General features: G+C 45.4%; 1 protein-coding gene across 2 annotated transcripts in view; it reads right to left on the bottom strand.

The window, feature by feature from the left end:
* Positions 1 to 5,936: 5,936 nt before the first annotated feature.
* LOC120950616 (lachesin) overlaps positions 5,937 to 16,175 on the bottom strand; it is an 85,423-nt gene continuing 75,184 nt past the window's right edge. For both annotated transcript variants that reach the window (XM_040368799.2, XM_040368798.2), the window contains 2 exons: positions 11,040 to 11,099; positions 5,937 to 10,180 (listed from right to left, as the gene is read on the bottom strand). In XM_040368799.2, coding sequence (XP_040224733.2) covers positions 9,999 to 10,180; positions 11,040 to 11,099 — 242 coding nt within the window. In that variant the 3' untranslated portion in view covers positions 5,937 to 9,998. The remainder of the gene's footprint in view (positions 10,181 to 11,039; positions 11,100 to 16,175) is intronic.

Below are 16,175 nucleotides of genomic sequence, written 5' to 3'. Positions count from 1 at the left end.
AGCTCAGCCCGAGCTGCCCGGGCACACAATTTTCGCACAAACACCTACAGCGTTAAATCTTCGTTAGACACACTGCTGCACACACTTGGAGCTGCTGCTGGCTGTCTCTCGTCTCTCCAGGTTGGCATGTTTCATTTCCCTATACCTAATCGATTTTCTAATTTCGCACAAATGATACGTTCATCGCTTTCCACTCGACAGGTCGATAGTTGGCCCCGCCGCTACGGAGCTGGGCGGACGGTGTGGATGGAGTTTAGGCAAAGTTGTCCGTTTGTGGCTGGGCAAAAGTTGTCCAAATATTTACCGACCTAATAATGGAGCGGCTGGGAGAGAAGAGACCCGGGACGGGAAGATACGATCGAAACTTTGTGCCCGCTTTACCAGAGGGTCAGCCTTGTTGGGATGCCGTTTCCAAGATGGCAACCACACACACACACAAAAAAAAACAACAACAAGGAAACGGGCAGGTGTAAATTTAATGCATAATTCATCTATCAGCTATCCACCCTGTTTCCCAGTGCGAGGCATCAAAAGCATATTCAAAGGTGTCGGGCAGAACGGGGTTCGTGGGCAGAGCGCCGTTCGTTCAAAGCGAAACAACCGGACCGGGTTGTTCGAAACAAAACTTCATCAAGGCGAATACCTTTATCCAAGAATGTATCATCATCTGCCATCACAACCGATTTCATTCACTTTCCAGCGGCTGGCTGACTCTTTCTAGCACGGACTGGGACGGGATGCCGTTTCGGACCTCGGCTACATTATATCCCACCCAGCACGTTCCGTCCCAAAACCCTCGCTCTTGGGATGATATTAAGACACCGAACCGTAGACAGCAACAGCTCCTCTATCTTCCGAACAACCCCTGCCACAAAAGCCGGCAGACGAACGATCCATCAAATTTTTATCTTTTATACGGCATTCCTTTGCTGCTCGCACTGGCTCCAACCTGTCCGATAAGAAACATTCGGCAGCCAGCAGCTCCCAACCTTCCCTTTGCATATCTCTCTCCCTCTGGGTCGTTTCCATGCGGACAGGAGTGTGAAGGCACACGCCTCACAGCACAATGGAAGCGGTTTGATGGTTTCTACCGGGGAGGTCAGAGCGAAGCCGTTGGGCTCGATTTGCAATCATGGAGCTGATTTTTGGTTGCGAGGTGCTTCTTCTTTTTCTTCCATTCTATGCTACAATGTACGGGAGTGTATGCGTTCGTGTATGTCTAATCGTATGTGATCGGTCGCTCCGGTGTGATAATATTTTATTCAAGCATTGTCAAAACAGGACCATAAATCTCACGTTTGGGTGCCGTCTTTCGTACCACGCTGCCGGCAGGTGGTACATTTTTTTGCCACCGAAGGGCAGAAATTGTAAGACAATTTTCGCAATGGCTACGGTACCTTTTGAAACAATGTTTGGCACAGCTTCGCTCGCTGCAGAAGTAATAATATGTTCACCCATTTTTACATCGCTTTAGCCCATCAAAGCCAAGATGGATCACAAGCCACTGTACTGCTGTACCGTTTAAAGCAATCCATTTCCCACCGGTTTCCGATAAAAGCGTTGGCGAAATATCCATCCCCCTGACATCCCCAAACTTCATTCCAATCGGCGCCATCGAGACCGTGCTTTCCGGGAAATCCAGACACGGAACGATGTCGCTCCACGTGCAGCCGACAATAACCGGTGCCGTATGATATGATGGAAGCCTACAACCGATGGCATTTGACAGCTTGCATCATCTGTGCTGTCGCGGTTGAACTGGGTCGCCCACACTGATCAATAGTCACCCATGGTCCATGGTTTTCCCCACAACCCATGTACTCATCCCCATCGGAGGATGGGAAGGCTGGTGACGACGAGACCGACGCGCCTTCACTGGAATCGGTTTAGAATTGACATTTATATTTAATGTGCCATGAGCCCCACGTCACACGTCAACGCTGTGGAGGGGGGGGGGGGGGGGGTGGGATGACTTCAGACTCACCATTTATCTTCCATATTTGTGAGTGTTGTGTGTGTGTATCTGTATGTGTGTGGTTAAGTTTGAAGTGGAAACAAACGCAGCACACTAATGGAAGCGCAAAGGACATTTGATCGGTGCCCGAAATTGACGTTTCCACGGAACGGGGTACGGAGCAGTGGCAAAAATGGCCATTTGCATGACTGCTTTCGATTCGATGCTGTCCCGCACGGAGGCTGGTACTCCTAGCACTAAACTTTCCGTTTTCCCAGTATGAGCCGGCGGTACCGTACGGGGAAGATGCTTCTCTCCCGTGGGATCTTAATTGTGTTCGCTTTTCGTTCGGTTTTGCGTCCGCCACCGTTCGCTGGCAGAGATACGAGCGAGACTGCTGTCGCTGAGGCTGCTGCCTCGAAAGCATTCGACCGAACGAGCATTCCTGCAGGTTTGCAGGCAATTGGTGGCAATTTTCGATTCCCATTCAGAAGCGAAGGACGTTTGGAGGTTTGTGACGGCTACGGCTCACGCGGCACAAAATCGATTCCCATGGCTGGGCTGGGCCAAACGGTAAAGTTTGCTTATCAAATTATTGAACTGCACAGCAAACGGAATCTGACCAACCGATCGGATGATAGGAGGGAGTACGGGCGAGCCAAACTGTTGCTTGGTCGGTGCCGGGGCTGTGTCTTTTGCCGTGGGTCAAACTGTCGGAATGTCCCTGCTAACTGTTGAATATTCGGACGGCAGCATCCGGGGCCCACATCCTTCGGGATCGGGTATAGCTTCGTGCACTATCAGCAATCGGTCCGCCACCGTACGGAGCACGAACTTTCCACCGGTTGAACAACGGGTTCGGAGGCTTCCGGAGCCATCGATACGCACATTGACATCATCTTCCTGAGCGATGGTGCGTTCCTGGGGCTCGCACACGTTCGCAGCACTTTGAGGGGCAACGCGTAATCGATATTTTAGAACGCTTGCCTGCGTCTGGGAGTACGGTTGTATTCATAGTCGAAGAATGGGCAGGATAAATTCTATGTTGAACTTTGGTAACTCAATTCCAGCATCAGCTTCATTCCTTTAACGTGAAGCTTGATATTTTCGCCTCTCCGTTGGATGAGCGTGTTGTTAATCGGAGCGTAGAAAAATGTTTCTTCTGTGTAGATGTTTGTGGCTGCATGTGAGTGTTTGTGAGGAAAAAGGCATTGAAATGGATAGCGGAAGTTTTGTATGGACTGAGAGCTCAATTTGATATCGACAGCTCTTGCAAAATAGAAATCAAATAAAATCATTTTAAGCTTACAATGGTGTCGGAAATAAGCAAAAGAAATAATTATCAGTGCAATATTGACGAATGTTGAGAAGGGCAATGCTTTTTAAAGCTCCAAAAGTGCATTTTGTAATAGAAACGGAAGAGTGTAGAAAGCAATCGTTTGATTTTTTTTGTGAAATTTAGTAGCTCAAATCTAAATTCAATAGAAAACTTATATATTTGAATTATTATTATTATTGTAAAAAATTATAATATAATTACTAATAAATTCGATTTTTTTGCACATTTTTTACGATGTCATGAACGAGTATGAATTGTATTGATTTAGAGTAAAATCAAAACTACACTCAAGAATGGGTATTTCAAAAAGCAAACCCGTTTTGTGATATGTATTTGCCATGGATCTTGATCAGTTTCAAAAGTATGCATTATTTTCAATCCCAACGAGCTGGACGTATTTAATGAGTCTTATAGATATTCTACATTTATTCTGTAATGTTTAGTCAACATATTCTAAATTACTTACCTACTTACATGCAATACTTACGCTAAATCTGTCAACTAATAAAGAAAACAACCGTCAATCGCTCTGCAACCGTTCAACCAGGAAAAAGCGTACCAAAAGCATCATTTTTATTGCTTCACTCGAGTGGATACAGCAAACGGCATCAACCATTTACGAGACCATTCATACAATATACAGTTGATATCCCTTCACCAGTCATCTAAAAGCAATCCTGCCGAGCCAAATGAAATGTTTTCCCATTTTCATCTCTCATCTTGCGTTAAACTCTTGCCTTAAATCAAAGCGAACCCAACACACACCGATTTAAGATTAAGGATAAACATTTACCGATGCACTCCACTCGCGGGATAAGTGCTTTCGGACGGTAGGTAGGTTGTTTATTCTACGCGAGCGAAATCTCGGACCGTTAAAGACCGAACGACCCACTTACCACCGGCATTCCAACGGCACTTCGAGCAGCGTTGATGGATGCAATACAGAACAAAGCAAGAAAACAAAAAATGGCACAAGTGAAAAAAAAATACACCAATATCATAAAACTTTTACCCTTTCCAGCTCCTTCCGGTTGGCGGTAAGCGATGGAGGCATAAATTATTCACCAGTCACAAAGTCTTACTGCGCACGGGTGGTGACTGTTACGGATTGGGCAGTGGCGGACCCTCGTCCCAACAGTACAGTAACTTGTGTGCCCAGTGACAGCTACGGACAGATAGTTGTACGAGTCCCCAAAGCACATCCTGTCAAACTCAGTCACCTCTCGGATGCATTGTTTCTTTTTCGCCTTTTTTTTGATGATCAACTTCAATACCCTGAGAGGGCAGTGGTTTGTGTCAGAGACGATTGCAACAAAAACAGCAACACTTTTGGGTGTATGTGAGAACCTACTCGCGTCCCAATTGCACCACTATCGTCACTTGACAGATGTATGCGGGAGTGTGAGAGAGCGAAAGAAAGGGAAAAAGCGACATACTACTACGATACTACGAACTGGGCTACTCGTCTGGGACACGGTTAGTTAAGCGTGAGCAAGTTGACGTTTGACGTTCGGTCGCGTTCGTTTTACGGGTGGTGCGCCGTGCCCGTTTGATCGTTGCACAGCTGCTGTCAGCTGTCATTTGCCGTCAGATTCCCGTCCGATTTCCACTCCACCTTCTGGTACACGCATGAACGTGTGTGTGTGTGTGTGTTTGTGCGCATTTGGCGCGCTGAAACTAAATGTCAACCGTGAGATAACGTAAAAGCGTACGGCACAAAGCTTCTGCAAAGAATAGTAAAAAAAAAAGAACAGGGAAAAACACAGAATCCACAAACTGAATCCAACCAAATGAAACAGCGTCAATGAGCGGCACTGAACGGACGAGTCAGAGATTATACTGGAGCACACAAATGAACGACAAAAAAAAAACAGACAATACCTGCAAAAAGCGACCTCTGCTCCATAGTGACGATTCCCACCCGAATGCCCTTTTCGGTGTGTTGGCGAGCATCGGAGCGGAATGATGAGATTGAAATAGTATCTCCGGTGACATGCACACACACACCCACTGACACACACACACACATAGACAGGTACGGGGATCAAAGCTGAGCCTGACAGCCGAACGGACGACCCGGTCTGTTCCCTGTAGCAAACCGTCCGAGGTCATCATGAGGTCGCGTTTGCTTTGCCTTAGGGTCATCGGCCCCCGTCCAGGGCACAACTACACCTAGCCCGTGTCTCAACCCAGCACGATGAGGCCGGCACGATGTTAGCTAAGCTTTCCGCTTTGCCGCGACAATCTGATCCTCAAACAAAGAGAGTCACCGTTCACCGGGATGAATCTGCGCGGCCGCATCGGTGGCGCTGTGAATTTCCGGCTGTGACTGACAGGTTTCTGGAGGTACGAATTCACCATGGTAGAGAAAAGAATGAAACAAAAAACACGGAAAGCAAATCTTGTTTCCTTTCTCCCTTCCGTTCCAAAGCTTGCTGGCAGCTGTTCCTCCTACCTGCTCGTATGCTGCCAAGCTGCAGTTCGGTCCGTCAGTTTCGTCCAGCCAGCTATTAGCCATTAGCAGTGGGTGAAGATAAGGAATGTGCTCTCTTTCGGTTACCGTTCGGCGACGAACACATGTGCACACACCACCAGCGTGACAGCAACATTCCAGCGCTTCGAACGACCGGCGGCTGTGAAGAAAGTACGACCGAAAATGCCGGAAAACTCATTTCCATGCGAGAATGAGATTCGGAGAGGTTTTTGTGTTTTGTTGTGCTGCTTTCGGAACGTTTCGGGTGCGAGTTTTACATTTCTTCAGATCATCAGATTTATTGGAACAGTTCCGTTATGCTTACACACAGACAAACACCTCTACACACGCTGTGACACACAGATTGACTGTTTTGCTCAATGTTTGCTGTTTTCAAATTTATTACTCACTCGGCCGTTTTTTTTTTTTGCTGGATGTTGGGGAGGGTGTGGAGGGGTGGTATGGGTTTCAAGGGGAGAGGGATGGATGGATTTTTGTAACACCGGTAACGCAAATATGTACAGGGCTTTAGCGCTTAGAGCTTCTACAACGAGTGTCGCGGTCAATGTGTGACACCGTTGGTACGTGTTTCGGTTTGCATTTCGGCGTATGATTATGTAGTGTTTGGTTTGTTCATTTACTCTTGGTTTTGACCATTCTCTTGTTTTCCATGCTTTTCGATCACATCGAAGCGTTTTGCTTTATCCTACTATTTTCTCTTGGTTTCGTTTTAACTTTACTTATCTTGCTTGCCTCGTTTTGCATCTGTTTTTTCATCCCTCTTTTTTGCTTAACTCTCTAATACTTCCTTTCCCCGATTAGCTACATTGCATTTGCTTTATGTTTATTCAACTGATATACTCGCTCACTCTGCGTTTAAGTTTTAGGTTACTTATGCTATAGCATCGAGTTCAGATTAGTTTGCCCACATTCCCCTTATCTAATGTAGCTTTGCACAAATACACCTGCCGTGGTTGAGTGTGTGTGTGTGTGTGTGTCTAGCTCATTCTTGTCAGCAACATGCCGACAGCTGGCAGCACACACATCAACACCTGCAGCCTCTGCATTTAACTATTCGTTTTCCTATACAATAGAGACTTTAGTAAACATTAAAGCTATTAGAAAACAAGCTATTACGGGCATGCCATGGGAGTGGATGTTTATTGATAGACTGTCTTTATAGTACAAGTGTAGCGGAACACGATGCAATTTGAGATTGTGCGATGTGACATTCACACTTATGTTGTATTAAAAAAAAAACATACCAAAAAGAGTTTCAATTTTACAGCGTGTCAATTAACTACTGCCACTCATTACACTCCGAGTACAGTGAGATTAACATTCTCAATAAAAATGACGCAAACTGACTGCTGAATGCTCATCAAATTCATTTGTACACATCAGACCCCGTTTCCACGACCGACCAACCATCATCGATAATGAGCTGCGCTTTGCAGCTCATCAAACGCCACTTGCAAATGGTGAAAAAAAAGCAACTGCAGTACAGTAATCAAACACAACAAAAAATGAATGGCACGAATGGTTATGAAAAATCATGTTTAATTCATCTACGGAAAATTATTCCCTCCACCCGATCACTTCCCGGACCGTTTCATTGGCTTTGCCAACCGTGAAAAGACTACGTCACTGCCACTTTGTTAGCACGAGCATAGTGGAGGAGTAAAAGTAGACTGCAAAACACAACGACACAAAAACAGCAACGCTCATCGATGATCAGTGCTATAGGGTTGATAAAAAATTAACCAACAACATGAAGCATACCGACATGATCGATGGTACAAAACCAAAAACCCATTCGAGAGGAGGGAAAAATGAAAGAGAAACAGGAAAATTCAACCACCCAAATTAAGCTTTGAAGACGCGAAAGCGTACAGCTTGCGAGTGGTCCGTTTTCACCCGCAAAATCACCCGTACACAAGCAAATAAGCGGGTAATCACGAATCAACTCCCCCCCCTTCGGTTGTGGATGGTTGGTAGAAGAGGCACGGGTGATATCATTAATTTTCATAATTAATTACTCACCCTTCGAATGGAATTCAGTCATAAATTATGTCCCAGCAAACCCCATCGCTCTCGAGATGGGTTCGGATTGCATCCTTTTGTTGCGGAGCTATGTTTTCGGTTGTTGCACTTGTTCCGGCCAGTTGTAGTACCGTTTTTACGGTGCAGTTGTTGCTGTGGTGGTTGTTGCGAGGCGTATCTTTTTTTTTCTTCTTCTTTCCCACTCCGAATGGGTAGGATTTTTAAATTTACCTCATCGATATTGGCTGTCTGGGTTATGTTTTTTTACTTTTGTATTCTTTTGTGATGTTTTTCAATTTTTTGCGGACCACCACTCTTATTATCCCGCTTTATCCTCCAGCTCGTACGAGGGGGGGAGCACATTGTGTGCACAGATAAATCGCGTTATAGCTTTTGCGGTCATCTGTCCCCCACAAGGTTCGCCAGCTCGTCGGTCTTGCAAGTGAGTCCAAGAGGTGAAAATTTATTAAACCAAATGCACGATACACAAACAGGACCGGGGGGATGATTCGGGATGATTAAAACGGGAAAAAACATGGCGTGGAGCATCGTGTTCGCTGTGGAAAAGCTCACATACACACGCAGATATGAATGTGTACGTTGGCTGGGTAGTGCAGGGTGTCTGGCGAAATTAATTACCTCTAGATATTTACAACGTTCTCCACCAGACTGTATCGCGCTTTGTCCTCGCCTCAATCGAAGCGATGTACCGGGTGATCTTGCATGGGCCGATCCTCCGCCTTACCACTATCGATCTTTAATGTTTATTATGTTGGAAGTTTTCGTTTGCATGTCATTTGGTTTAATCTTACTATTTTCTGTATGATTTTAATTACTTTTCTACCAAAGGGAACGAGCACAGCCAAAGACAGTACAGGTAAAAAAAAGCTTGAAACCGAAATGACGATTTTCATCAATAGATCTTATCATTTGGTGTGTGGATGGGTTTATTTGTGAATTTAAATCTTTGTTTCTAGCACGATCTAGTTTGCCAGTTTCAAATGGTGTTTATGAGAAAAACAAAGAAAGAAAAAATAGTGTAAATCAAGCTCCCTGCTTCTAACCTCCCGTTGATTTTTCTTCTTCATTCTTCCCTTTCAAATCTACGAAGCTGGAATAGTTATTGTCTGTGTGAAATGCGCCAAGCAAAGAAAAACAACCAAAACTCCAACAAGTAACACATGGGTTGAAAAGTTAGGGAAAAAAGTCCCAGCATCGATTCACCGATGAAACGTTTCACACCAGTGATGTCGGCAGTGACTGGTCGAAAGTAGCTGTGTAAGTTACACAGCTTAACGGCAGCTTTATCGATGCTTACGGCAATTAAATTTGATTCACAGTTTAACATCATTCAAAAACTTGCTCACCCATCGGGTGGTCGATGCTAGTGCACGGTGTTGGATGAGATGGCAAGGAGTTTGTTCAATGGAAGCGTCGAGTCGATGGAGACGCCCGGTCGATGGAGACGCCTGGTCGATGGAGACGCCCGGTCAGTGGAGTACTTCATAAAACATGCAGAAGAAAGCGAACGTCTGGGAAGTTTGCGAAAGGGCTAAACAAGTATGCAAGCTGCTCGTTACTGGGTGACGATTCTTTGTGCAACTGTTGCCGCCACTCCGGGCATGAAAGTTTTCCACCAACCGGTATGCTTACTGATTATGGAGAAGTTTGGTTTTGCGTTAAGCAGGATTTTGCTTTAGCCGGTTTGCAGGAAGTCAGCTAGCCAGCTAAACAGCGCTTGTAATACATTTTTGAAAACAGTTGGTTCAATTTTTACAATGTTTAGGATGTTTTTCATACTCCCTAAACCACTCTTATGGCCTTTAGCTGGTTCGCATCGCTACGGCACGCTTTATAGCCGGCTCCTATCCAATCACCATTCAAGCTGTGCTGTGGGGAAAATAGAGAGCCGTCTCACCTTTACCGCTTCCTAGCCCGTACCATCTTCGGCTTATGCTTGTGCTCCCCCTAGCAGATGATTATTGTTGCTGTTGAGTTCAAGTTCAATAAAACCTAATCGTTGCCGCATCGCTGGCCACCATTGTGCTCCGGACAGGTGTGGACGTTGCTATCGATGCGACCGACGTTTTCCCACGCTGCTGCTGTGCACTATCACATTCGCTGCCCTCGGATGGCGGCCAGCAGCTTTTGCCGGTGCGATATCACGCACCGGATATGTCGGAACGGTGTCATCTGTTACCGGTACGGGCGTGGCTGCTGCTATCGCTGCTGGCGGAAATGACCGTTCGTATCGTGCCAAGCGAAAGCGATACAATCAGCAGCAGTACCATTGGGAGCAAGTGATGCGTTCGGGTGGGGTGTAGCGAGCCGGTGGCAGAGTTGCCACGGCCACGGGCTGCCTCTGCCAGACCTGGTTGGGAAGGAATCAACGTTAAAGTTGAGGTTGAAAAGTTGTGTCAGAGTTGTGGTCTGGTATGTGCTCTACATGGATCATTTTGTTTCGTTGTGTAAAACTTGCTGTTTTCAGGGAAAACACAAATGTAAAATGACGGAAAACAGGCAAAGACTGTTTCGCTCTGTAAGCTACCTGAATTGTAGGATGCAATGTTTTTTTACGTATGTATATACAGATCTTCAGATCAGATATCGTTTCATCAAAAAAATCATCGAAATAATATTTCAGAAAGAATGTTGAAGAAAACCTATTCAAAACAATCTTAAAAACTTGATATTTTTAACTCGTAATAAGCGAAAAAATTTAAATCATTATTATATTTATATTCCTTCCAGCATATATGTGTGTACAATTATTTACTCACACTTGTATTGGTTACTGCTCACAACAAAAAACATCTTTAAGCAACCATTGTACTGTGTTCAAATTCTTTAACACACCATCAAAGTCAACATACAACAACAGCCAGAAGAAAACAACAATCCTCTATCTTCACGCTCGTTACATTACAATCTCGCAACGACCGGCAATGTGCGTTCGGGTGATTACAACCATCCTCGCCCAAAATGTGTCCCATCAACATTATGTTCTATCGCTTCATTACGCATGCTGGTGGGAACGAGCTGCTGCCAAATGAAGGGAACGTCGTGCCTTTGCTTGTTCTTCCGTTTCAAAATGCGAAGAAATTGGCATGGTTTGTCCCACCTACCCAAAAACTGCAAGCTAAGAATGTGTTTTGTGAACGCGTATGTGTGTAGGTTTGTTTGTGTGTGTGTGTAGGTAAAAAGAAACCAACCCTGCCGTAACCACTTACCTCCAATTATATTTAATTGATCGTCCGTTGTTTGCACACCGCCCGGATGAATTTTTATTTCTGCCGTTGCATGTGGAGGAGAAGAAAACAAAAAATATGGAAGAGAAAATGAAGCGAATGAAATTTGACAGTCGCCAGCCGGTGGTTGATTAAGGAAAAAAAAGCGCGAAGGGAAGCAAAGGAACGCAAGAAACACGCCACGAAGGCACGATTAACACCGGCCAAGAATGGACCGAAATGTAATGACGTCGTATCTTTTGTCAGCTGAAACCGGGAACCACGCCATGCCAAACCGGCAGCAAAGGAAGGAATGAATGGGTCGTTTCGCAACAACTTTAGCGCCCGGTCAGTAAGCAACGCGGAGCAGCAGGCGTTAAAGAAAAACGTGTGAACTCGGTTAGCACCGCTCGGAGGGCTGCTTGTTTCGGCGTTTTGTTCTCGCTGTCCTTTTTTCCTTTTTTTCTCTACTCGCCCCAAACACAAACACAATGCATCAATTTGTGTGCGAAATTTGTTGCCCGTTGCGAACTAAAAGCATACACTAGGACAGAATCTTCGCAACACTTTGCAGGGTGACGGAACCGTGGGAGGAGAGCCACCCGAAAAAGAACATCGAAAGCAAAGCAACAGCAATAAAAACAAATTCCACCGAAAATTCCATCCGTGGAAACAGTCGTGTGCCCGCAGCACGAAACCGAACACCGAATCCGCCGGAAATCCTTCCCTTTGATGATGCCGATGGAAATGGGATTTTTCTGTGTCGGGTTGGAGATGGGGCAGGAGTTTTTTTTTTGTTCTGTTGTAGTTGTTGTTCCTGGCCACTCTTTTCGCTTGCGTCCGTGCGTTCTGGTTGCGTTTTCAGGGTGGCTGAGTTGTTTTCTGTTGTTGCTGTTGCTGTCCCTTTCAGCTGTGACTGTTTGGACGGAGACGGACGAGAAACGTACAGCTTTCGTGTCGTGTGCGGTGTCGTATTGAGCCATCGACGCAACAATGAATCTCACGACCATTTGCTGGGGCCACCAACAGAACCACCATCGGCAGCGCTGACCGTACCGTAGCGTCGGGCGTCGGCTGATGATGATTATGTTGATGCTGACGAGCTGCCATTTCGGTTGCGGGTCCGTGGCTGCCCGTTTGCCACCGCCCGATAATGATGTTGTACGCGCCTCGGATCAGGGCGCCGTAATGCGCCGAAAATGCGACAAATGGTCAATGTGACGTGGACGACCAGAGGGGGGGGGGGGGGGGGCGAAAGGCAAAACAAAACGAAACACGAAACGACCGGCAAATGGGGCGGAGTTTGATGAGCTAATGCTCTTTTCCAGTTGAAAGCCTGCTGCATAATGGGTGACAGGCGGCGTTTGAGCGGCCGGGGGGGGGGGGGGGGGGGGCTGGTGGGACACGGGTGAGTAATACGGTGGAGGGAACAAAAAGTCCATTCAAAATTGGAACTCATCATCTCATCTGTTTTTATTGCACTTCGTGTGCGGCGCCGGTGTCTTTTCGTCACTTCAGTACCTTTTGAGGGTTTTTTCACGTCTCTCGTTTGGTTGGTTTGCTTTTGCATGGAGGAGATTTCATGGTTTCTTGGAGGCGCATTGGTGAAAAATGGGTATCAACATTTAGAGATTATAATGCGTAATTGGCTGAGGGATGATTTTGTTGCGGTAGTAGTCGTCAGTAAGCTGGCACAACGTACTTCCATAAAAGTATTGTTGATGAAGGCCTGCCAGACTTAATACGAAGGTTTTGAACACCATTTAATGAATTTTCGTGTACTAATCACACTCATACACAAACTGCAAATGATCAAATGAAAAAGAGCTCTCGAGAAATTGAAATTGAACGATATGATTTAGATTAATTCTATTGAAACCTTTACCAAACTCGGGCTAATCAGTGGTTTCAATACACATAAAAATCTAATTACCATACGCACAAACCAATTTCAACTCAATGTACTGTGTGCTCTTTGGAAATCCTGATTTTGGTGCTGCCAGTTTTACCCGTTTTCCTTAGAATATAATTTCTCTATTCACACAATTTGTGCCATTTCAATATCGAGCTCCATAATTAAGATCAACCACTGTGAAACGTAATTTCAAATCCACGCCGCTAGTTCCTCGAAACAGGCTCCATTATTTGGTTCGCGTTTCGTTCAATAGAATGACCGACTGGAGCGTTCAAACAGCGTTAGCTTAAAAGGATAATTTTAACTCCATTTCCACTACACTACCAAGGGCCATTGCTATCATTCGAGTAACCCTCAAACACAAAACCGAACAGTCGGATGTCGGAAGGAAAAACACCACACACACACACACACACACACACACACACAGCTCCCGTAATGCCTGGACAGTGCTATGCTTACTGGTTTGTTGTAAGTACTGATCTTCTTTTATTTAATTATTAGCTATTGTGGGGTCGCCCGTCAGCGCACTCACAATAGAACCCTTCCGTTTGAATCGAATGGGATGGGGTCAGGCTAATCTTTCGATCTGCTATGGTTGGCACATTAAATGGAAACGCAAGCCGTCCGTTTTGTTGAGAAGATTTCAAAAGTGCTGACTTGAAAGCGATGAAATGATGAAAGGATATGGCTGCAGGAACAATGACGCTTCTGTAGGTTGTATTTTAGACCAATTATTTTTTCTGGTGACAATGATTCTGGAATGGTAGTTCGTTTGTAGTAAAATGAATGGAGACGGGCGAAGCATTTGCACTTTCTGCTTAATTATTATGCTCTGTTCGCGCAACGCGAATGTTCTCGCAACGCGAATGATGAGAACTCAACCCGTTTGTAAACACAACAACACATGTGTCATTTGCGCACAGACGGAGAAACGGGAAGCGGGTGTCAAAAAAACCACATGGCGATACAGTAGCAGTGAATAAAGAACTCTACATTTTTCTACAGCAAAAAATCCAGTGTTATCACTTGAGTTATCCCACCAATTTGGTCCTTCGAATCGCGGATCGACGATTGATCATCATTTAGTTCTTCGAGCAACGAATTGTGGTCATTCGGAGAGTGTAAACAAACGAAATGGCAGAGGCACGTAAGGTAAAGTCGCTGCGTATCCAGCAAACGGCCACGCAACTCTCTATACAGGCAATTCATACATTTTCCAAGACTTATAACAAAGAAACGCAAAGAGCAGAGGCAATTATTCGCAAACAAAACTTACAAAAACAATATGCAAAATTCATTGACCTGCAAGATGAACTGTTGCCCCTAGATGAAGGCAATGAAGCGGAGAATCTTGCGCTTCGACAAACCGTGGAATCAGCGTACTATGATGCTGAAGCTAATTTAGCTAGTGCTGTTGAAGCAAATGATAAAAAACCATGTGTACCAGCATCTAACATCAAGCTACCGGACGTGAAGCTTCCCGTCTTCGATGGCAAGCCACAAAATTGGTCTAGCTTTCATTCGATCTTTGTCGCGATGATCGATAGTGCGGAGCTGTATTCAGGCGTACAAAAGTTGTATTACCTGCGTACATCGCTATCCGGCCCAGCACTCCAGCTAATACAAAGCGTTCCAATCAGCGAAGAAAACTATTCCGTGGCATGGAATCTGTTGCTCAATCACTACAACCACCCAAAGAGATTGAAGCAGTTGCATGTGGAAGCATTATTTGAAGATGCTGCGCTGAAAAAGGAATGTGCAAATGAACTACGCAAACTGATAGAAAATTTCGAAGCCAATGTAAATGCATTAACCCAATTAGGCGAACCAACTGCTCAATGGGATACGCTTCTAATACAAATGCTTAGCCGTCAGCTCGATCCGTCAACACTACGAAGCTGGAAAGAACATTCGGCAGAAAAGAAAATCGATTCGTATAGTGATTTGGTTGAGTTTCTGTACCGTCGAGTAGGAGTGTTAGAAGTATTGCCATCAACGTCATCAGGTAAACCACCCAAGCAACGTGTATTTGCAACAACCACAATGCCGAACAACAACACCAAGGGTTGTGCTTGTTGCAACAGAGACCATCCTGTGTACACGTGCGATGAGTTTAAAAAACTATCCTTAAATGCAAAGCAAAAGGTCATAACACAGCACAAATTATGTTATAATTGTCTTCGTCCTGGTCATCATCTACGTGACTGCAAATCTGCCAGCACCTGTAAGAGTTGTCACAAGCGCCATCATACACAATTGTGTTCTTTACCACAACCCTCGCCTACTGTACCGTCATCAGAAGAAGATCAACGAGATCCTCCGACCACGTTAGCATCAACATCGGTCGTCGAGTCGATCACATGTGCTTCATCAGGTCAACATAAGACAGTCCTCCTGGCCACTGCCACTGTCATAATCGTTGACGATGAAGGCCACAAACACAACGCACGAGTGCTGCTAGATTCAGGAAGTGAGAGTTGTTTTATCACTGAAAATCTAGCCCAGCAAATGAAATCAACAAGGGAGAGAAGCAATCTATGCATCTCTGGAATCAGTTCCACTAATACAACCGCAAAGCAGAGCATCCGAGCGACACTTCGCTCGCGGGTTGGGCGATACTTTGCCAACCTGCAGTTCTTCATACTACCAAGAGTCACGGGGAATCTTCCATCGTCATCGATCGACACCACGGGATGGAACCTGCCTGACAACATCTTTCTTGCGGACCCTCACTTCGATTGCATCGGCCGAATTGATGTCTTGATCGGCGCGGAGGTCTTTTTCGACATTATGAGACCAGCTGGACGAATACTTCTCGGGAAGGATCAACCAGTCCTTGTCAACTCGGAGCTCGGATGGATCGTATCGGGGCCAGCCGTAAGTACACTCACACCTACTTCACAAGCTTCTTCTATTACAGTCAACCATGCATCTACAACGGTTCAAGATGTTCATAAACTTATGGAACGGTTCTGGGCAATAGAGGAAGGTGAAATAGTCAACGCACAATCTAATGAACATGCAGCGTGCGAAGAACACTTTCGTCGCACCGTTTCACGAAATTCTTCCGGACGCTACGTCGTGCGTCTTCCACTGAAAGAACATCTTCTCACAAAACTAGTTGACAATCGCAAGGCAGCAGTTCGTAGATTTCATTTTTTACAATCCCGGCTCAGTTCTAACAACGAATTTAGAAACAGCTACAGCTCATTTATCGATGA

Source organism: Anopheles coluzzii, chromosome 2 (assembly GCF_943734685.1).
Source record: "Anopheles coluzzii chromosome 2, AcolN3, whole genome shotgun sequence".
Classification (NCBI taxonomy): Eukaryota; Metazoa; Arthropoda; class Insecta; order Diptera; family Culicidae; genus Anopheles; species Anopheles coluzzii.
Note: the sequence above shows the minus strand (reverse complement) of the source record. Positions and strands in the feature narration are given on the sequence as shown.